This window comes from Vombatus ursinus, unplaced genomic scaffold (assembly GCF_900497805.2).
Source record: "Vombatus ursinus unplaced genomic scaffold, bare-nosed wombat genome assembly UNPS02014799.1, whole genome shotgun sequence".
Taxonomy (NCBI): domain Eukaryota; kingdom Metazoa; phylum Chordata; class Mammalia; order Diprotodontia; family Vombatidae; genus Vombatus; species Vombatus ursinus.
Window position 1 is genome coordinate 1,846,928 of NW_020954577.1, and position 23,796 is coordinate 1,870,723.

At 44.1% G+C, this 23,796-nt stretch overlaps 1 protein-coding gene across 4 annotated transcripts in view; it reads right to left on the reverse strand.

Annotated features, from left to right (window-relative positions):
• LOC114050710 (T-cell activation inhibitor, mitochondrial-like) overlaps nt 1-23,796 on the reverse strand; it is a 38,344-nt gene that overhangs the window by 2,152 nt on the left and 12,396 nt on the right. For 3 of the 4 annotated variants that reach the window (XM_027872582.1, XM_027872579.1, XM_027872580.1), the window contains exons 5-10: nt 22,389-22,641; nt 11,036-11,158; nt 5,688-5,785; nt 5,289-5,380; nt 943-1,175; nt 519-650 (exon numbers count right to left, since the gene is read on the reverse strand). In XM_027872582.1, the coding sequence (XP_027728383.1) occupies nt 519-650; nt 943-1,175; nt 5,289-5,380; nt 5,688-5,785; nt 11,036-11,158; nt 22,389-22,641 (931 nt within the window). The remainder of the gene's footprint in view (nt 1-518; nt 651-942; nt 1,176-5,288; nt 5,381-5,687; nt 5,786-11,035; nt 11,159-22,388; nt 22,642-23,796) is intronic. The other variant, XM_027872581.1, reaches the window with a different exon arrangement.

The following is a 23,796-nucleotide window of genomic DNA, read 5'->3' on the forward strand; positions in this document are numbered from 1 at the left end:
CCCCTGCTACACACACTGGAAGGCAGAGGCGACCTCCAAAGGAGCTCAGGGCGAAGGGTCTGGAAGGTCCCCTTCCCCATCCACCACATCCCTGAGCAGGTTGAGGGCGTCCAGCCTTTGGGAAAGCCCCTGCCTCATGGGATGCCTTGGAACACTCTTCCTCCTGCTCCCCATCCTGCCTCAGCCCCCTCAGCTCAGAATGGGCATAAACATCACCGTGGCGTCTTCTTACGGGCTGAGGGAGGCACAGGGAAGGCACTGCCAGCCCCCAAGGGCCAAAGGCTGGTCCTAACTCCTTTGAGGCCCGTCTAATCTCGAGAAGGAGCAGAAGCAGAGGGGCCGCCTGCCAGACTGTGCCCAGGGTCCCGGCCCCTCCGTGGAGCCTGGGGCCCTCCCACTGTCGATGACCTCAGAGGTCCCTTCTAGGTTTCAATACCTGCACTGGGGCTGACCAGGGAAGTCGCAAATGTTAAAAAGAGCTGGACGATGCCCTTTCACGGGAGAAGACAAATACTTACTCATCCTTTCTTTTCATGTTTTCTCGGGCTTGGGCTGCTTTGGTGAAAATAAACCACGGCAGGGACACGGGGTCGCACAGTGTTGGGATGTTGAAGTAACCGAGTTCATGCAGGCTGGGAGAGTACCTGTCGCTGGAGAGAAAGGGAAATGAAACACAGCACCACCTTTGTCCTCGGACCTTCTGGACACAGTCGCCATTGCTACGTGATGGGGAACAAGCCACAGAGAGCTCCACGTCAGACGTCCACGCCTCCTCCCCCCTGTCCACCCAGACTGACACCAGCGTCTGGCCAGCGACACAATCCCGCGGCCTCTCGCCGCTGGCCAGGACGGCTGCGCCAGCATTCACGACTCAGCTCCCTCTTCCTAACTGAGAGGGCATGACCACCATGCAGAAGCCCAGCAGAGAGAGCCCAGGCTCACCTGTCCAGGACCATCTGCAGGCCCCGGAGACTGTGCGGGTGGAAGGGGGGCCTGCTCTTCAGAAGCCGGCTATAGAAGCCGTCGAGGAGAGAGTAGTATTCCTCAAGGGTCAGCGCTGGCTGCAGCTCCTCCACGTAGACCACCTGGATGCCACCCAGCAGGTGGCTGATCCGGTCCTCTAAAAGCATCAGCTTCCTCTGGAGGGCAAAGTAACTGGGCAACCTTTCAAAGAGCTGTGGCCCAAAGAGGGGAGAAGTCAGAGCTTCGTTAAATGCAACCAAGACACGGTAAAACAACAAAACGGAATGATCTGTGTAAAAGGACGGCCCAGAATGCAGGCAGCCAGTCCGAGAAACGAGTAATGGTGGGGATCTTTGGAGTAGAGCAAACGTGCCAGAGAGAAGAGAGAAACGCTCCCCAAACACAGGGCTGAGCTTCTAGGAAATTCAGCCTCGGGAACCACGACACAGCAAAACGCTCACGAGAGGAGCTTAATTTAGCTCTGGATGGCTGAAAATGGGGACAAAGGGCACCGGAAAGAGAATCTGGATTCGAGTTCTCATCTTTTCAACTGATCTACTGTAATAAAGTGATGTGGAGAAAAATCTGTCTTGGGAATATGATTAGCAACTGGAGAAAAAAAAAAAAGGTCTATAACTACCGTGTGACCGTATTGAGGGTTTTTTTGGCAGAGATATTGAAGTAGTTTTGCTATTTCCTTCTCCAGTCCATTTTACAGATGAGACAACTGAGGCAAGCAGAGTGAAATGACTTACCCAGAGTCACACAGCTAGGAAGTGTCTGAGGCCAGATTTGAACTGAGGAAGATGAGTCTTCCTGACCCCAGGCCTAGTGCTCTGTGCACTCTGGCGCCACCTAATTTCCCCCCATAACTAATTTTTTTGCGGAAAGAAAAAAATCATTCTGTTCTTTTCTAATTTAATCTTATTTAGGCCATTCGTGTATGTCAATGTTCACATTCTCCTAAGGGATGATCTACTTCTAGCCATCCTGTTCAATTTTAACAGCTGATCTTGGGTCTGGAAGATGTCAACCCTGATCAGAAAGGCAGGGAGTTGATGCAAGGCAAGAGGCTTCAAAGTTTTTAAGAGCAGTGGTCTCATCTGAAATCCTCGCCTCGCTCCACTTTATTCCACGTGCATCTTGTTTGCATAGGGCCTTCCTCATTAGACAGAGAGCTCTTTCAGGGCACAGCTTCTTTTCCTGTCTTTGTACTCCAAGTGCTTAGCACAGCACCTACCTAACACATGCTTGATGAATTGAATTTTAACTTGAATTATAATACCCTATTGCTTGTTTTGTTTTTGCCAAAAGCCTGACCCTGTCCTGAAAGTATTTTTTATAAATTAAATGTTAGTAAGGGATCTGATTTAGATTCTGACCCACTGATCAATTTCTCCCTATCTGCTGGCTCTTTTGCTTTTAACCATAAATACGCTTAAATCTTTCCTATCCTAAAATACTTATTGAGACCCTATCGACATCTTTTAAAAAATTAAATCTTATTTAATACTTTATTTTTTCCCAATTACATGTACAAACAATTTTAACATTTTTTTTTCAATTTTGAGTTCCTAATTCTCTCCCTCCCTTCTCCCCAATTTGACGTAGGATATATATATGTAGTCGTGCAGAACACATTTCCAAAGAAGTCATTCTGTGAAAGAAAACAGTCAAAAAAAATCAAATCCAGGAAAAATAAAGAGAAAGTACCTTCCATCTGCATTCAGGCTCTCCTAGCTCTTTCTCTGGAGATGGACAGCACCTTTCATCCTAAGTCCTACAGAACTGTCTTGGACCATTGTATTGCTGAGAATAGCTAAGTTAATCACAGCAGATCATTGTACAATGTGGCTGTTACTGTGTACAATGTTCTCCTGGTTCTGCTCATCTCACTTTGCATCAGCTTATGTACGTTTTTCCATGTTTTTCTGAGAGCATCCTGCTCACCATTTCTTAAAAGCGTAGTAGTATTCCATTACAATCACATACAATAACTTGTTCAGCCATTCCCCAATTGATGGACATCCCCTCAATTTCCAAATCTTTGCCACCAGAAAAGAGTTGCTATAAATATTTTTGCACATATAGGTCCTTTTTTTTTGTTTTTTATCTCTGTGAGATACAGACCTAGTAGTGGAATTGCTTGGTTAAAGGGGATGCCTGGTTTTATTTATAGCCCTTTGCCTGCCAACATCTTTAAGTCATCACGTTGTATTTCTCCTCTCTTTCAGCGCTAAACTCCTAGAAAGACATAGTTGCTGTACTTTGTCCAATTACTAAGTGGTAAACTATTTTCCTGAGAATTTTAACTGATGAACCTGCAATAAGAAGGCCAGAAACTCCTTCAGACATCAAATACTTCATTTCCTGGCAGGTGGAGAGGAGAGACACAGTAGCCAGCAGAATATGACGAAGGGAGTGAGGGAGTTTATGAGTACTCCACAGCACCAAGCGGCGGAGGGTGACCCTGAGAGCATCTGGATGAGAGTGGAGCAGGAACCACAAACACACAGGAGATGGGGCAGACTTCTTTTCCTCACTGAGGGCCACGGAGCCATTATGCGCGGCCTCCAATGTACTGGGTGCGTTCCATTAGGAAGGAGGGAGGCGCTGCCCGGCTGAAGGCACCCCGCCCACCACCACTGTGCAGACAGGAGCACAGGGGAGGGAGGAAGGGGAGATGAGGCACAGGAGCATCCCTTGAGGACCAACAAGCCTTTACTATGCACCGATGATGAGCCGGGCCAGCCGGCTCTAAGCAGACACGAGAAATGCTCTGAGAGGGGAGGACACTAACAGCCGGGGAGGAAGAGCAAAGGCTTCCTGGAGAAGGAAGGAAGAGATGAGATTCTGACGTGGACACGATGGGGAAGGCCCCAGCAGGTGCTAAGCCTACCTCTTCTTTCCCATGTCTCTGAAATAGGTGTGAGAGTGGTCTGTGCATACATCAAGAGTATCACTAAAGCAAACGGAAGAAGAGACTGGCCTTGGGGACTAAAGAGGAAAAACCATGCGGATCAAGGAATAGACAGACCACGCCATGGGGCCGCGTGGACGCTCTGAGGTTACTGACCAACCTGTATGTGGATGGGCACGTTGTGGACAGAATATGAGCTAAGCTAAGACCTGAATGAGATGAGAAATAGGGCAGGCTGCCTTGTTTTGGGGAAACTGTACGAAATACATCAAAAATGAGAGAAAGGAAGGTGGGGGGATCATGTGATAAGACAGAAGGACAGCACACAGTCTGAGGATGTTCTGGGATCAAAACAAGGGCCACGAGGACGGCCCCTCAGCCTGCCGGGCAGATCGTCCATGGCGGAGGTCAGAAAAGCTGTGGACGAGGACGGCCCAGAACGAGACAACGAGCAGGGACCATGATGAGATCGCAATCTAAGGACGTGAGTGTGTATCAGAACACCTGCTTACTGCATCCGAATAGTCATCCTATACAGAAACATACACTATGAAGTGAGCATTTTTATAGTTGAACTGCCTATGTATTTCCCAACACAAAATGGTGGCAAGGCCTGGAACTGGCTTCGTGGGAAGCAAGGAGATCCTTACCATTATCCAGAAAGCACAGAGAAAATAGAAGCATCTAGAGAATCCTAAATCCTCTACACTCCTTTACTGATCTCTCTTCAGTGGATTTTAAACAATCCAATCATGGCAGAGCAAGAGCCTGGAATGGAAGATTCCCACATCTAGCCGTAGGGGGAAAGTGACTCAAATAAATTTTGAGGTAATGGTAAGGGATTGGTTGTCCTGGCCACCCTGGGCGCTTACTGGGGCAGGTGACCAGTTCTTGACATAGTAATTACAGAAAATACCACCAAATAACGTTTATCAGAACGAATGGAGTAATTGAGAGAGAAAAACATATTAAACGCAACAAGAAATAAAAAGAACAAATGGGGAGATGTATCTTGCCATTCATTACTTAGAGAAAAGAAGGCAAAACAATGAAAAATCATAGTGTGGTAAAGAGAGCTGAAGAAGTAGAGTCTGATAAAACAGAATGAAGGCTTTCAGGCTGTGCTGACAAAATGGTAAAAATTTAAAATAAAAACTGGGAAAAATAAACCAAGGCCTTCTTCCAATTATCCTACCTACTTGACACCCAAAATCCGGATATTTTGACACAGTAAATTTTTATCCATATGTTAGACAATGATAGGATGGTACTGCAAAAGTAGCCACTGAGGGCTAAAATACTGATCACTTTGAACATTTTACACTTATGAAGATAGTATTTTAGACAAAAACTATACAGATGCCTTTGAAAACATTTAATATTCTTGCTTTCAGCTTTTCCTTACTTTGGTCCACTGGTGATGAACGTCCATGGTTCCTAGCATGATATGGCCCAAGGCACTCATGCCTGACCGGTCTGTGAATATTATTGTACAACCTGATAATAAAAACAGAAATCCTTTATTACACACAGAAGTCTGCATGGTGCTTAGCTTAAGCTTGCTACCTCATTTAGAGAGAACTGGCATCAAGATGAGTACGTTATTTAGCCCTTATTTTATCGGCAAGGCTCCCATTCTGAGATTCCCCAGTGGAAACACTCATACCTATGCCAGCTTTTAGACACACATGTGTATTTCTCCATGAATGTGAAATACGGCACTGGCAGCAAAATAATTTTAGAATGACACCGAGAAAAGAAAGTTCTCAGCTCCATCATGGGAGAAGCGATCTCAGAGACGCACCTTGAACATTCTGAAGGACTTGCAGGTTTTGCTGGGCTAAGCGACCTAGGCTATGCAGCTGGCCACAGCGGTGAGCAATCCCCCAGCTCCTCTGCCACCTACATAAAGAGAGCACAGAGACGACATCACCACCACATTCGGGGGAATCAGGCGCATGTGGGAGATGGAGACGGCCTGCCGAAGCTGCGAAGAGCAGTCTTCGGAGGCAGGTGTGCGACAGGCGTATCTCTACACCAGCTCTGTCAAGAGCCTTTGAGAAAGCAACCAAGGAAAAAACTACAGAATTGGGTCTGTTTTCCTGAACTGAAAAGGTAGCTGGGTTGAAGAATCTACAGATTTGAAAAATGAATAAACAAACTAAAATTTTAAAGCTTATAATAGAGGTTTATAAAGCAAGGGAGAAAAGTATTAAAAATATGACCTGCTTTGCCAAGATTGAGGGGTAGAGAAAGGCAACAGACAGCAAGAGGCAGCCTCAGAGCTGGGAACACTTGGGTTCTAGGCCAGCCCCTGACCTAGACTGTCTGTATGACCTTGGGTATGTCACCTGACCTTTCAGGGGCCCAGGCAGCTCTCTTGGATGAGAAATTGCAAAGCAGGTACTAACCTACATTGGTAGTTTTCTCATTTGAAATGTCTATCTTTCTTCTCTGTCAAGACTAAAAATGATTATTTTCTGCTTTCTTAATAAAATCCTTTCATTTTCCTAAAAATCCCTAGCAAACTTATCACGCCACATTCTAAAAATCTTACCTTATAGAAATGAGTTTTTGATGTGGAAAGTCATTTTTTTTTTTTTTTTGGATAGGCAATGGGGTTAAGTGACTTGTCCAGGGTCACACAGCTAGTATGTGTTATGTGTCTGAGGCCGGATTTGAACTTAGGTCCTCCTGAATCCAGGACCAGTGCTCTATCCACTGTGCCACCTAGCTGCCCTGGAAAGTCATTTTCATGTATATTACATGCTCTGCTAGTCCGAATAAATCTGGACTGAATAAAACCTGCCTGTGGTCTACAACTGTGATTTTTTAAATTGTGTATTTCTTTCAGAGATATTTTATTTATGATTTTAAAGGTATATGGTCTCAATACTTTCCATACTGAGACCAATATGGAATGATTTGGCTTTTAAAAATATTTGAAATGGGAGCAGCAAGGTAGTGCAGCGCATACAGCACCAGCCCTGGACTCAGGAGGACCTGAGTTCAAATCTGGCCTCAGACACATAACACTTACTAGCTGAGTGACTCTGGGCAAGTCACTTGCCCTCTGACTGCCTCAGTTTCCTCAACTGTAAAATGTGGATAATACCAGCACCCACCTCCCAGGGTTGTTGTGAGGATCAAATGAGATAATATCGGTAAAACACGATGCATAATAGGTGCTTTACTCTCTGGCATTCTGCCTTCAGCCGGGGATCTCTTTCCCTTTCCTTCTATCCTCAGCTATCTGTAAATCTTCATCAGACGCCATTTCTTGCTCTTCTTTTTCTTTGGGGTGTTTCTGCTGCTGCCTCCTATACAATACTGCAAACCTCTATCCACACAGCCCTTCAGGTACTCTAATCACCAGATCTAATCCCTTAAATCTATTTGTCGCCCCCGCTTCATGTTCATAGAGATGTGATTTAGGACATACTTATATGGTCTGAAGGTTTTCCCTACTTTCTCCAATTTCAGTCTGAATTTTGGAATAAGCAGCTCATGGTCTGAGCCCCAGTCAGCTCCAGGTCTTGCTTTAACTGACTGTGTAAAGCTTCTCCACAAAGTACACAACCAATCTGATTGTGATATTGACCACCTGGCAATGTCCATGTGCACAGTCGGCTTTGGGGTGACTGAAAAGAGTGCCTGCTATGACCAGCGAGTTATTCTGACCAAACTCTGTTAGTCTCTGCCCTGCTTCAGTTTGGACTCCAAGGCCAACCTTGCCTGTTATTCCAATTATCTGTTGGCTTCCTACTTGAGCATGCCAATCCCCTGTGATGGATGTGACATCTTATTATTTCTAGAAGATACTGCAGGTATTCTTAGCACTGATCAACCTTGGCCTCCTCAACATCACTGGTTGGAGTATAGAGTGGTATTACTGTGATGCTGAATGGTTTGCCTTGGATTCTAACAAACAGCATTGTCATTTGACATTCTACCCCAGTACTGCTTTTATCACCCTTTTATTGACTATGAGGGCCACTTTATTTCTCTCGTTCAGAAACAGGAAACAATAGAATGGAAAAGACAAGAGATCAACAAAATCAGAAATATCAAAGGAACATTTCATGCAAAAATAGGCATGACAAAAGACAAAAATGGCAGAAATTTAACAAAAGCAGAGGAGATTAAGAGGTGGCAAGAACACACAGAACTATACAAGAAAGATCTCAACATCACTGATAACCACAATGGTGTGGTTACTGATCTAGAGCCAGACAGCCTAGAGGGGGAAGTCAAGTGGGCCTTAGGAAGCACTGCGAACAATAAGGCTAGTGGAGGTGATGGAATTCCAGCTGAGCTATTTCAAATCCTAACAGATGATGCTGTTAAAGTGTTGCACTCACTATGGCGGCAAATTTGGAAAACTCAACAGCAGCTGCTGGATTGGAAAAGATCAATTTATGTCCGAGTCCTAAAGGAGGGCAATGCCAAGGAATGTTCAGATTACCAAACAACTGCATTCATTTCATAGTCCAGCAAGGTTATGCTTAAGATGCTGCAAGCTAAGCTTCAGCAACGTGATTTGAGAATTACCCAAAGAACAGGCTGGTTTTTAAAGAGGCAGAGGAACTAGAGACCAAATTGCCAACATTCACTGGACTATGGAGAAAGCAAGGGAGTTCCAGAAAACATCTACTTCTACTTCACTGATTACACCAAAGCCTTTGATTGTGGATCACGACAAAATGTGGCAAGACTTCAACAAGATGGGAGTACCAAATCATCTTACTCGTCTCCTGAGGAAACTGTATGTGGACCAAGAAGCAACAGTCAGAATTGAACATGGAAGAAGTGACTGGTTTAAGATTGGAAAAGGAGTACAACAAGGCTGTGTATTGTCACCTTATCTATTTAACTTATATGCAGAATACATTATGTGAAATGCCAGGCTGGATGAATCAAAAGCCAGAATTCAGGTTGCCGGGAAAAATATCAACAGTCTCACATATGCAGATGATGCCACTCTGATGACAAAAAGTGAAGAGGAATTAAGAAGCCTCTTGATAAGAGTATAAGAGGAGAGTAAAAACTGACTTGAAGCTTAACATAAAAAAAAAAAGATCTTGGCAACTGGTCCCATCATTTCCTGGCAAATAGAGGGAGACGAAATAGAAGCAGTATCAGATTTTACATCATTGGGCTCAAAGATCACTGCAGACAGCAACCACAGCCATGAAATTAAAAGATGCTTGCTCCTTGGAAGGAAAGCTGTGGTAAATCTGGCTACATCACTTTGCTGACAAAAGTCTACATAGTCAAAGCATGGTTTTCCAGTAGCAATGTATGGCTGTATGAGTTGGACTGCAAGGAAGGCAGAGGACTGCATAATAAATGCTTTTGAATTGTGGTGCTGAAAAAGACTTTTGAGAGTCTCTTGGACAGCGAAGAGATCAAATCAGTCAATTTCTTTCAGTATTAACTCAGACTATTTACTGGACGGTCAAATGCTGAAGCTAATGTTTAAATACTTTGGCCACATAAGGAGAAGATGGAACTCACTGGAAAAGATCCTGATGTTTGGAAAGACTGAAGGCAAAAGGAAAATGGGACAGCGGAGGATGAGATGGATAGAGGTGTCATGGAAGCAATGACCATGAGCTCGGACTTTGAGAGATGGCGGAGGACAGAAAGGCCCGGGGTGTGGGGTCCATGTTGTCATGAAGAGTTGGAGATGACTTGTTTCCTCTCTTCTTTCTCCATCCCTTCCTTCCTTTATTCCTTCCCTCCCTCAGTCTTCCTCCTAGTGCTACACACAAAAATCATGGTCTGGGCTCCCTGAATGGTTGTGGGGCAAAGCTGAATATTCACGGAGTTTCCCAGGGAACTTCTTGATCCCAGATATGGCTGAAATGGAGAAGAAATGGGAGAGCAGTAAAGGAGGTCCAAACAGGGGAGTTCCCGGACCATGTCAAGGTCCTAGCCCAAGAGGGCAAGTAAGCCAAACAGAAGCAAATAAGAGAGTTGTAATGTAGAGCAGTGAACCGGGACCTTGCCTTTCAAGGACCATGTGAGTTCTGTGCACTGTACAAGTTGGCAGTGACAGGGCTCATTCTTATTGATAAGAAGATATTTCTACTTCGCAAGGAGGGAGAACCCAACTAGCACAGAAGAGTAAATCTGGAGGACTGGTGGGGCCCTTTGGAAGGAAGAGTAGAGTACTTCCCTCCAACCCTGGGGCAGTAACATAAGACAAAACACTTGTCCAGGATGTTATGGTGGGGACTCTTTATGTAAGGACTGGATTAGAAAGTCACTGATATCCCTTCCAACACTCAAATTCTGTGATTCTATGACTTTATAAGTCCCTAGAGAAGTGGAACAGTAGCAGAGAGGGAAAGAGAGTTATCCTGGCTGTCTATGGCCTCTGTAACGGATGACCTACTGCTCGCCCTACATTTAATGCATTGTTAGCCTGAGTGCTTGCATGGGAGCTGAGGACCTTGTTCCTTTGGTTGGAGAGTCAAATAGTGATGCTTCCGGGCAAACTATGTATGTAGGCATGAGCTAAAGAGCTGTATTATATGAGTAGCCTCCAAGATAGAATCCACTGTGTAAGCCTAGAACTTTGGTTTTAGGGGATAGGTCACAAGTTTTTTATAGAAGACAACATGGAAGAGTTGAAAGAGATTTGGGTTCAAATCCTACTGGGGACCAAATTGTATGATTTTAGACAAGTCCTGTTACCTCTTTAAGCCCCCCCTTTCCCAATACATAAAATGAGGATAAATATGCCCATAGTCCTTGCTGCACAGCACTGCAGAGTGTCTTGAGTGCAGAGGCTGTGTTGCCCAATGGTCAGAGTCTAGACTTGGAGTCAGGGGAGCTGAGTTTGAATCCCACCTGTGCCCGGGTGGCTCTGAGACCCCTATTTCTGCATTTACAAAAGGAGGCTAAGTGAGACTGTCCTTAAGGACCCCTCTTTCAGTTCTAAAACTATGATCCCACAGCGTGCTCTGAAGAGCACTATGAAAACACTTAAGTGCTATCTATATATATGTCCAGCCATTACTGACGAAACAAAATGGAAGAACACTGAAGACAAAAAGAATAAAGCTAAAGATGCACCTCTTAGCTGAAGGGAAGGAAGCTGGGCCAGGAGGCAGCACATGCTCAGTTTGACCTCTGCATTATTACCTGATATCTGAGAGCAGGAGCTGATGAGACAGCTGGTTTTTCAAACGGTCTAGTTCCTCTCTTAGTGGCAAACTACTGTTCAGCTTTTTAATGGCATTTTTTTCATTACTATCTAACCAGGACCTAGAAAGAGAAAGAGACATGTAGCCATTAGAACTGTCCATTTATTCCCATAGAACAGAAAGCTAAAACTCCTATTTTTAGAAAAGAATATTTCATTTTTAAAGGTCTCATTGCTAAAATACATAGAGAACTGAGTCAAATTTATAAGAATACAAGTCATTCTCCAATTGTTAAATGGTCAAAGGATATGAACAGGCAGTTTTCAGATGAAGAAATTAAAGCTATCTATACTCATATGAAAAAATGCTCTAAATCACTATTGATTAGAGAAATGCAAATTAAAGCAACATCAACACCTACCAGATTGGCTAATATGACAAAACAGGAAAATGACCCACATGTACAAAAATATTTATAGCAGCTCTTTTTGTGGTGACAAAGAAATGGAAATTGAGGGGATGTCCATCAATTGGGGAATGATTGAACAAGTTATGGTATATGAATGTAATGGAATACTATTGTTTCATTAGAAATGATGAGCAGGCAGACTTCAGAAAAATCTGAAGACTTATTTATTTATTTTTTTGGTGAGGCAATGGGGTTAAGTGACTTGCCCAGGGTCACACAGCTAGTGTTATGTGTCTGAGGCCGCACTTGAACTCAGGTCCTCCTGACTTCAGACTGGTGCTCTATCCACTGCGCCACCCAGCTGCCCCTCTGAAAAGACTTTTATGAACTGATGCTGAGCAAAGTGAGCAGAACCAGGAGAACATTGTACACAGTAATAACACTGTGTGATGACCAACTTTGTTAGACTTAGCTCTTCTCATCAATGCAATGACCTAAGACAATTCCAAAAAGGCTCATGATGGAAAATGCTACTCACATCCAGAGAAAGAACTATGGAGTCTGAATGCAGATCGCAGCATAGTATTTTCTTATTTTTTTTCTTGTTTTGTTCTGATTCTTCTTTCACAACATGATTAATGTGGAAATATGTTTAACATGATTGTACATGTATAGCCTATATTAGATTGCATGTCATCTTGGGGAGGGGGAAAATTTAGAACTCAAAATCTTATAAAAGTAAATGCTGAAAACTAAAAGTGAATAAATTTTTTAAAATGTTTCATTTTTTCTCCTACATGTTAAAACAATTTTTAACATTTTAAAAAAAAGTTTTGAGTTCCAAATTCTATCCTTCCCTCGCTTCCTCCCTAGATGGTAAGTTATCTGATATAGGTTATACACGTACAATCATGTAAATTAGTCATTTTGTACAAGGAGACTAGAATTACAACAGAATGAAAGGAAAGTGAAAAATAGCATGCTTCAGTCTGTGTTCAGATGACGTCAGTTCTTTCTCTGGAGATGGAGAGCATGTTTCCCCATGAGTCCTTTGGGACTGTCCTGGATCACTGTACTATGGGAATAGCCAAGTCATTCACAGTTCCTCATTGCACAATGTGGCTGTTACTGCGTACAATGTTCTTCTGGTTCTGCTCACTTCATTTTGCATCTGTTCATGTAAGTCTTTCCAGGCTTTTCTAAAGTCGGCCTACCCGTCATTTCTTGTAGCACGATAATGTTTCATCACAATCACATACCACAACTTGTTCAGCCATTCCCCAACTGATGGGCATCCCCTTGATTTCCAATTCTTATCCACCACAAAAGGCTGTTATAAACATATTTTTTTTAAATAAATAGGTCCTTTTCCCTTTTCTAAATCTCTTTGGGATACAGACCTAGTAGTGGTATTGCTGAATCAAAGAGTACGCACAGTTTTATAGTCCTTTGGGCATAGTTAAAAATTGTTCTTCAGAATGGCTGGATCAGTTCACAACTCCACCAATAGTGCATTAGTGTTCCAATTTTCCCACATCCCACCAACATTTATCATTTTCCTTTTCTGTCACATTAGTCAATCTGATAGGTGAGAGGTGGTGCTTCAGAGTTGTAAAACTATTGTTTTTTAAAATTAATTTATTTTGATTTATCAATAATCACTTCCATATACTTTTGAGTTTAAAATTTTTCTCCCCCTTCCTCTCCACCACCCTCCCCAAGATGGTGCACAATCTGATATAGGCTATACATTTACATTCATATTAAACATATTTTCACATTAGTGATGTTGTAAGTAAAAATTAAATCCAATAGGAGGAACCATCAGAAAGGAAACAAAACTCAACAGAAGAGAAAAAAAATAGCAATTCAACTTCAATAGTTCTTTCTTTGGATGTGGATAGCACTTTCCATCACAAGGCCTCTGGAGATGTCTTAGATCCTTGTATTGCCAGGAAGGGTTAAGGTTATCGATATTAGTCATCACATAACGTGGCTGTTATTGTGTACAACGTTTTCCTGGTTCTGCTCACTTCACTCAGCATCAGGCCATACAAGTCTTTCCAGCTTTTTCTGAAGTCAGCCTGTTCATCATTTCTTATAGCACAATAGTATTCCATTACATTCATATACCACAACTTGCTCAGCCATTCCCCAGTTGATGGGCATCCTCTCAATTTCCAATTCTTTGCCATCACAAAAAGAGCTGCTATGAATATTTTTGTACATGTGGGTCCTTTTCCCATTTGTGTGATCTCTTAGGGATATAGCCCTAGAAGTGTTATTGCTGGGTCAAAGCATATGCACAGTTTTATAGCTGTTTGGGCGGGCATAGTTCCAAATTGCTCTCCAAAATGGTTGGATCATTTCACAAGTCCACCAACAATGCATTAGTGTTCCAATTTTCCCACATCTTCCCCAACATTTATCATTTTCCTGTAAAACTATTGTTAAAAGACATTATGTGACTGGAGAGTTAGAAGCAGGCTCAATCACATCAAACCTCAGCGAATACATTCAGATGTCTATTAAGCCCACCAGGTTTTTATCCTTCCATACTATTTGAGTTTTCTGGATGTTCCAAATGTTCCGCATAGTCTTTCCTCCTGTCCAAGAAGTGGTCTGCCCCTCAAATACTCCTATGGATTTGTTTTGTTTTGTTTTTTTAATTTTTAGGCAATTGGGGTTAAGTGACTTGCCCAGGTTAAGTGACTTGCCCAGGTTAAGTGACTTGCCCAGGGTCACACTGCTAGTAAGTGACAAGTGTTTGGTCTGAGGCCAGATTTGAACTCAGGTTCTCCTGACTTTAGGGCTGGTACTCTATCCACTGCACCACCTAGCTGTCCCTTGGATTTGCTTTCTCCTCCTTGATGTGGGTACTGCCCATCGATGCAGATTATTGCAGCTCAATCACTCAGAGGAAAATAATCATTTCAATTACAAAAAAACCTGCTATCACTGCTTAAGAAATTTGGAAAGAAAAAACCTCTAAGAAAATGTTCTTAAAAAATGTCACTGCTATGATCCCCATGCACCAAGTGACTTAGAGAGAAGAACTTTCACGTGGGTCTTGCAGCTGCTGGATTTCTCCTGGTCTTGCCCCCCCACCTCATCCCCCATGGATAGGGGCACATTGTTTACTGCTTTTCAATTCCAACTTTTTTGTGCTGGGCACAAAGCACACAAAACCAATACTTCAGAAGCATAGAAGGCTGGATGATGCAGACAGAAACAGAGGAATGCCTTTCTTAATTCATCACAAATGCGCAGCAAAAGATACAGCCTCAATGAGGATCTGTGGCCCTCATTAACTCCACTATCCCTCTCCAAAGCCCCATCACACTGCTGTGCCTTGCCCTCAGGATGCCAGGCAGCCCCTTAGGCCATCACAGTCCATGATTCCCATATCACAACAACCCCAGGATTCCTAATCCCTACCCCAAAATTGCTGGCAGAAGGCCTTTAAAAGGAAAAAAAGCTTAAGAAGTCATCACTTAAACATTTATTTTTAGCCATGCTGACTGCAACCATCAAACTTCAAATTTAATAACTTAGGGATAGGCTGAACATCTTTTAATTCAATGTGATCAATTTTCCAATCAAAAACCTAAAACAAAATTGGGAACCAGTCAGGGGTCATCCCCACCCAGCTGTCAGAAGTTGATGCCAAGGATCTCAAAAATCACTAAACCACCACTTAGCTTCATGCAAATGATACCACACATCCAGGAAGCAAATTCACAAATTGCTCCATATAAATTGTGAAACAATCTTCCTGACTGGGGAAAGATAAGGGGAAGAAGGAAGATGAACTTAGAGAAAAGATTCAATTTATTCCATAAACAATAACCAAAATTAAGAAAACAAGACAAAAATCAAACAACTAATTGTTTTAAATGAGCAAATGTTCTTAGAATTCGGCATATAAAATGTTTGAATTCTTACCTAAATTTTTGTAAGCACAGGCATTCACAAAATTCTTGTCCTCATTTTCAATGGAGATAAACCTTAACTTCCTGCCCTAGATACAAGGGGAATGACATCTCATTTTTAAGTCAGGCTATCTGCTTCCATGGGGAAAACATCCCTATGTATACATTTATCCCTTTGCATATACAGATATATTTTTTTTGCCCTTTTATTAAAGGGCATTTTTTCCCTGTTGCATTTTCACAACTCTAAGCCCAAATGGTGACTTCCTCTTTACTGCTCCCACTAATCAGATCGTTAAGATTCCAGGGTCTTAGTGGACAGGGTAAAAGAGACGTCCAAAAGGAGTGGGGGGGGGAGTCAGAAGAAATGCCTTTTATAGGCAACTTTTTGAAAAGGAAAAATGAAATTTAATGATTCCACAGTGATTGCAAGCTTATCTATTGTGAATGAGGGCCACAAGGTGGCACCAGAGTGCACAGAGTGTTGGGCCTGAAGTCAGGAAGACTTGTCTTCCTGAGTTCAAATCTGGCCTCAGATACTTACTGGTTGTGTGACCCTGGGTAAGTCACTTCACTGTTTGCCTCAGTTTCCTCATCTGTATAGCAACATGGAGAAGGAAATGACAACCACTCCAGTGTCTTTGCCAAGAAAGTCTCAAATGCATCACGAAGCGTTGGCCAGGCCTAAAAATGACTCCACAGTTCCAAGGTGGCGGGAGCTGGGCCGCTCTTGGACTCTAGGCCCTGGGTTGGCTGCATCGGTTTGGTTGGACTGGCACATGTCGCCTCCTGGCTTTCCTCAGGGTGTCTTGCTGCGTTAGCTGGGCTGGCTTGCTGAGCTGAGCTCTGTGCTCGATCCTGCCAAGGCTTAGTGATGCCTATGAAATCAGGTGCACTAGGATCTCTGGTTCACCCTCTTGTCCTCCTGACCTGGCACATTCAAACAGACCCTGAGGACAGTTCTCTTCTCAGAGACGGTGTCCTGGGAGCTGGTCGTCTCTTCCCGTTCTTCTCCCTTTGCTGCAGCTGATGGCAGGTGGAGAGTGGGGGCAGTTTTCTTAAAGCCTTTTTGATCAATATGGTGAAACTGAGCAAATATATTTTTACTGGTTCTCATCAGCAGACTCCATATTGTAATCTCTGGCCCCCCAATGAACCCCTATATTATGGAGAGGATGCAGGGCCAACCTTGGAATCGGGAAGGGCTTGCTCGGTCCTGCCTCCCACACACGCCATAGAGGTTCTGAAGCTCTCGGGGCCCAGCCTCTCTAAGACCACTCTGGAATAGCTGTTGATTTGCACTGGGGAAGGCAGCTCCCCACCAGGAGTTATTCACATGGATGAATTACAGGTCTGCGCCTTCCCTCCCCAGGATCGTACGATGGAGCCTCACTGAGGGATCTTTGTTCGTACCGGAGGCTTCCCAGCTGTGTGTCCTCTCTCTCCCCAGACTCATCTGTTACAGCCTGGTGAGCATCGGCTCCATGGGGCTCCCTCAGAGCAGCACTTGGGACCCCTTCTCTTCGTCAACTCGATAATCCTCTGACATGCCCTGGTCTAACCCTGTCCAGCAGCTCACGGGGGTGCACAAGGAGGGCCCCCGGATGTCCCCTCCTCCCTTTTCTCCTCAGGCCTGAGCCAATTTAACTTCGGACATGTGATAACTTGGAGTCCTCAAACAGCCTTTTGCTAGGTTCCCCCGGCAATGACTTCAAATGTTCTTCCAGGAGCAAGAAGAAAGGCTTCTAAGGAATGACAAACTCAAATTCATTTTGAATGCTACTATGTGCAAAGCATGATGGCACTTGAAGAAAAAAATCTCAGCACAGGCTGAGTATTATAATACCCTACGTTATGCTAACTAACAGACAGGAAGCACTCTTTTTTGGCCTGGTTACAGCAATTTGCTTTCTGGGCATTAACTAGATAAATGGTACCCTCCGGTTCCTACCGCTGCTGGTACTCTAAAAAATTAAAGCGCCAACCTCGGCCCAGTGCCTGCTGAGAGAGTGAATCGACTCTTCCTGTCATTCATCTGACAGGGGAGACTGAGGAAGGCCACGTGCTCAGACACTGAAAGTCTGGAAAACTGAAGAATGGAAACACACAACAGAGCTGAAGATTTTCATTATGTTCAGTTCTGAGCTAACAAAAAAACCCAAACCCATCAGCAGGAACCCTGTTTGCTCTCCAATACAGACAAGGAGAGAGGTGGTCAGAACCCAAGTTTACATGAAGCTGAAACAACAGAAATGTGAGAATCCTAAACCTCCGAGCATCCAGAAGGTAACAGGGCCTCAGAATTACTGAAGCAATTCACTTCTCACCACTTACCCTGCTAAGGTCACACATATCAGTGTTGTTCAGTTATCTAGTAATTTTTCAGTAATGTCTGACTCTGACTCCATTTGGGGTTTCCTTGGCAAAGATACTGGAGTGGTTTGCCATTTCCCTCTCCAGCTCATTTTACAGAGGAGGAAATTGAGGCATACAGAGTGAGGTGACTTGCCCAGGGTCACACAGCTACTAAGTGTCTGGGGGCAAGGAAATGTGTTATGTGTTAATGACAAAAAATATCCTTTGGAAGCAGCTATTGCTGTGGCAATGGCCCAACATTTTACCTTCAGGTGCATTACTAAATTAGCTGAGTATCTGACCAAACTATAAATGGAAAATGGAACTGTGGCTCTCACTGCACATCTAAGAAGAGAAGAGAATATGACCTTTTGGAATTCGCACCCCAACCCTGGGGGAAAGGGCAGACCTTCTTCCTTGCTCATAGGGTTTTGTTTCCAAGTATTACACTGAATGGGTCCCATTGGTATGGTCTGGACCCATTATGGGGCTCTCATGCATAGGGTGTCTGCCATTGCATGGCACTGGATTACTGGCCAAGCACCTGCACATCAATAACACCTACTATACAGCAATTTCTCAGTTTTCTTGTGGGGAAGGGGGAAGAGAAATCCCACACCTTCAGGGAAGGAAGCCCACCAATATTGTGGGCTTCATAGAGAGAGAAAAGAGGTGGCAAGGACATGCAACTCTCATAAGTACATCTCTCTCTTCTTTTTTTTCTCTTCCCATTTTTCTCTCCCTCCTGTTGGTGTGGGAGGGTGATGGCTGAACAGAGAGCTCCTGCACCAGAACTGAGACGCTGGACTCATCTTGATCTCTTAACCGGGCATCAGCAATGGGACGCACATCTGTTACAGCAGCACTGGAGAATTTCAGCAGCACACAGGCTGACTCCCAGTCACCAGGCAGGTGACCACTGCCCTCTAGTTCCCACTCACCTCCTCTGTGTCTACTCCTTTGCTCTGACCTACTTTCAGCTACCCTAGGCCATCCTCTGCCTGTCTGCTGCACCTCACTCAGGCACAAGCTGCTCCCAAAATGCCTCCACTTTTCTGCTGCCTCAATCAAAACTCCCTGAGCATTGATTACCTGATTAAAGCACTACATAGTACTAACCAACCACCTTCACTGGTATCTGCATTTCAAACCGGGTTAGGCTAGTTGGCCTAAATGAATCTGACTTGTAAGGAGACGAGGAAATGCACAATGTATTATCTTGTCTTTCTTTCTAGCCTCAACGCATCCTTGTCTCCTCTCTCCTCTGGGGTTAGCCTCTGACCCTCTTCTACACCTGCCCTTTCCCCAGCCTCTCTCATACACAGTTATTTGCGTCTATACCTTTTCTAACCCCTGGAGAGATCTGGCTCTTAAGGCACTCCCAAATTCTGACCTCTCTACCTTGCACATAATAGGCGCTTTAAAAGTGCTGAATTCCACTGAATGTGGAGACCCTTCTGATACTGCTACTGCCCCTCCCCCTCAATCTGCCAGAGAGAACAGAAGTGCGCAGTATTAGCTTCATAGTGGCGTCCACAATTCACACCAGACCAAAGACGAACAGTAGACAGCTCTGCAAGCCTTTCATGGCACACAGAGTGGAAAATGAGAATTCCTCGTCTCAATAAGCCTCAAACTGGGGACTCTCTTCAGACCCGAGGGCCGACAAACTCCATCGGTCTTTAGCACTGTAAGCATGAAACAGACTCCTCAGGCACTTCAAGCCCTTCACAAGCGGCTCCCACCCCACTTCCTTCAGGCACGTGAGGGTCCTGCCAGACTGGCCTTCCACCTCCCACCTCAGGATCTGTGTACACCTGGGATGCCCTTCCTTCTCATCTCGTCTTCTTCAAGGTTGAGCAGCTGAACTCAAAGCTGCCTGCCTCAGGCCCTTCTGCAGTCTCCCTTCCTCTGCTCTGCCTCAAAACCACTTCCGAGTTACCCTGTCACCCCACCGAGATGCGCATACCCCGCCATGGCCCTTTTCCCTTCACGGCAGGGACTGTTTCTCCTCTGGCTTTCGTGTCCCTGCCCCCAGCTCAGGTGGTGAGAGCCTAATGCTCCACAAAAGCAAATGATTATCTGACCATTGCACCCAAAGCTAAGGAATGAATCCAAGCATCTGCTAAGAGAGAGCGGTGCCTGGAAACTGGTTCACGTTTAACAATTAGCAAATGGGCCTGTCTTCTGCCAAACGTTCAGGTGTCAACTTCCCAATCAATTTAATTGATTAACGGATGGCCGTTTTCTTCATGGCTGGGACCTGGACCTAGAACCGGGTACTGTCTGTACAGGCAACTCTCCAGAGGAAACTCCCTTCAACAACGGAAGTCCTGAGATTTTTCCGGTATGCAGAGTGAGGTGACTTGCCCAGGATGTGTAAGGGAGGCGGCACCTTCTTTAACCTGTCCAAACGACATGTGTTGAACCTATAACGATCACTACCAAGCATTAGCTCGTTTAAAACATAAAGGGGAACCTTAGTAGAAATAAGGAGTTCAGGGGAGACAAGCAGATACATGCAAAACCTTTTTATGTCAGATTTATAGGGTGTCCTAAAAGTCTGAGTGCAGCCTGAGCCCTTAAAATCACCCTAGGACCTTTGGGACACCTTACATTTCTTGCTACAAGAACATTTTTCAGCAAATAGGAAATTTACAAAGATACTGTCAAAAAGAAGATTTTTAATATTCTGTGCTGGTCATGTCAGGTGCTGCCACTCTCTGCACACCTCAACCTTGGGGAGATCACCAGCCCTAGAAAAACTGTCATTAAACTCCACATCTGCCACAGCAGCTCAGACTTCCTCCTGCCATTCATGCACAAATTCTACTATAAGGTAAGGAATTTTGGGGAAAAACAAACTTCAGAAGGGCAAATTACAGTTACTCAGCTTAGTCAATGATATGATGGAGTAAACAATTCTGATGTTTCCTCCTCAGCCTGCTGATTTTTTTTTTTTAGGCACTTGGGGTTAAGTGACTTGCCCAGGGTCACACAGCTAGTAAGTGTCAAGTGTTTGATCTGAGGCCGGATTTGAACTCAGGTCCTCCTGACTTTAGGGCCGGTGCTGTATCCACTTCACCACCTAGCTGCCCCCCACCTAGTTGCCCCATAGCCTGCTGATTCTTAGCCTTCATGCTTGGGGTCACCAAGTCTCACCTGCTGGTCTCTAGTTCAAACCTCTAACCCTGGGTCAAAATGTCAGATCCCTGAAGTTACTCAACAGCTTTCTTCTTGGGCATCTCACCTTGGGTCAGTTTCCAACAGAAATCCTCTTCTAGTTTTTAGACTGACTCCCTTTTCATTCTGGCATCCTGGCCTTTGAGCTAGCCATCAAAGTGTTCCTACTCTCATGGATACCCATGGGAGGGCTTGCACTTCCCACATGTGAGTGGCTCTGTGCTTGCCCATCCCTGGCCCCTCCTCAGCTCATGCCCTGGTCCCCCAGCCATGCCTTTCTTCAGCCTTCTCCGTAGCTCTGCTGACTGCCAGTTAACTCAGTGTCCATCACTAAATGCACCTACCAGGACCCACATCTTCCTCAACATGCTTATAACAATTCTATCCGCAGCAGAAAGTTGGTGCACTTATAGTTCACGTGATGTGGGGCCAGGGATTTTCATGGCTGCCATGCCTGTGGATTTACACAATTAGGAATCTAATCCAAGAGGCAGCATGGTAAGAAGCATGGGAAATACACACGACATGGAATTAAGAACAACTGGATTCCAATTCAGCCTCTGAGACCTCTTAGCCAAGTGAACGCTGGCCAAGTCACTTAACCTCTGCCTGCCTCAATTATAAGATGGGAGATAATTATAACACCCAGCTTCCGACGGCAGCTGGGTGGCGCAGTGGATAGAGCACCGGCCCTGAAGTCAGGAGGACCTGAGTTCAAATCTGTCCTCAGACCAAACTCTTGACGCTTACTAGCTGTGTGACCCTGGGCAAGTCACTTAACCCCAACTGCCTAAAAACAAAACAAAACAAAACAAAACAAAACAAAACAAAACAAAACAAAAATAACACCTAGCTTCCAGGGCTCTTGTGAGAATCAAATTAGAGAAAAAGTGCTTACTATGGTGCCTGGCATATAGTAGGTGCTTAATAAATGCTTAAGTCTTCTCTCTCCCCTTCCCTCCCTCCCACACCCTTCTTGGGGTGTGTTCTGTCTTACTCCCGGTCAGCTGGGACCCATGAAGAGCTGATCAGCAAACTGAATCTGAAAAGCAGCTAATCTGTTGGTGGGTTTGTACTGCCTACAAACAGTATGTCTGACACTATCAGACCTTCTGTTTTAAAAGATCACTTTAACATGACTTATTAAAGCTACCAAATAACAAAAAAAGTTGTTACAATAACTTTTTTTGTTGTTGTTTGACTGCTACCTTCTTTTCAAAAGACCCAAGTGAAGTCAATTTTCAAAAGTAATTAAGGTTCAGAAATGTTCCTCAAGTGATTCTTGCAATTTGAAGACTAAAGCTATGAAATACAGATACTGATGAGGCTCTGAATTATGCATCGTCTCAAAGACAATTTGCTGGATGGGAATCAGTTTGAGACTATTTTTAGTAGCTTTCTGTAAAAAAAGCTATTTTAATTTGAGCTATGTGCTCCAGTGTCAGCTTAATGGAGTAAAAGCATTTACATACACGAGAGAAGTTTCCATTCTTTGGGCTTTTTCCAGTTCTTCTTCAGGGTCCTTGAATCCAGTAAAGGAGTAGTAAGTCTTGTTCCATTTAATAGGTCTGTCAAATGTCCTTTGTGCCCCGCTGGGTGCTTGGGAAGCCTCATTAGCACTGGAACTCGGGATGTGCTCAGTGGATAAGCTACAGGAGTTGAGAATATCTAGGACGGTGCTCAGGAGATCTCTGCTATGCAAAGTAAAAGTGACGGCTCGAAATCCTAAAAAATGGAACCCCATAACAGTTACTATTTGGTTCAGTTTAATATCATCTTTGCTTAAAAAAAAAAAAAGGAATCTTTTTCCATTAAAAAAATCAAAATTCATACACATGTTCCATTCAGTTCATAAAATCTAAGTGTGTAATGAAAAATTCTCCTTAAATACTTTAAAATTAAATTTTTTTCATGGCAAAACATTTGTTAAAAAACAAAAACATTTCACACACCCCAAATTATACCTGCCCGTGTACTCCCCCTGACCTCTCATTTCAGTTTCATTACTGGTGTACAAAACTGAGTGCTGGTAAAACCTTTATAGCTAAAGGGTAGCAGGTTAGCTCATGGCACCTTAGAAATTAAGGGTTACCAATCCCAACTCAATGGGTCAAGTTTGGGGTCAGTATCCATAGCCCCAGTCACGATAAAAACTGTCCTAAGAGTTAGAATGCACAAATGACCTCCTAATGGGCCAGGACTGTGTGGTACCATCAGTCCTGGCAGTACTAAAGAACAGGGCCAGGCTCTCTCTTTTAGAGAGAAGTTGAGAGAAATCGTTTTGGGGCACACCTAGCACTCTTGTTTTGAGGGCCATGGAGATCTAAGCTTTCTTTGGGTGGTGGGAGAGTGCTCCCCTTGACCTCATACTTGCTTTCCCATAGGGCCAGGGCCTGCTGTTTCCACATCTGACTGATCACCGTGATTGCTGAATATGAATGCTTGATTAGTCATTGTCTTCTTGGCAGAGTCATTGATCTAAGCCTTATGACCACAGTTACTAAATGATCAATCCGAAGCTTATTTTCTAGAATATGTCTACAGAAAAAAGTGTGTATCATTCCAGTAAAACACGCCACCAAAGAATAGCAGGCCCTGGTTTGGGAATCAAGGCACACAAAGAGGGCACACAGAACTTCACTCTTCCCTCTACTTTAGAGCTACCTCTAGCAATTAGGGCTGCTTTGTTCCATAACACCTGAAGGTTACATTTGGTATTACCACTATTCTGAGAATTTCTTTTCACCATTATTTAAATCCAATTTTTGTTTTCTCTGGGTCTTAGTGACTCCTACTAATTTAGAGTGGAAGGTCTTAAAGATTCCTTGAAATACTCAGGAGAAGATGAGTTAGGTCTTACCCAGCCAAAGGCATGAGGTT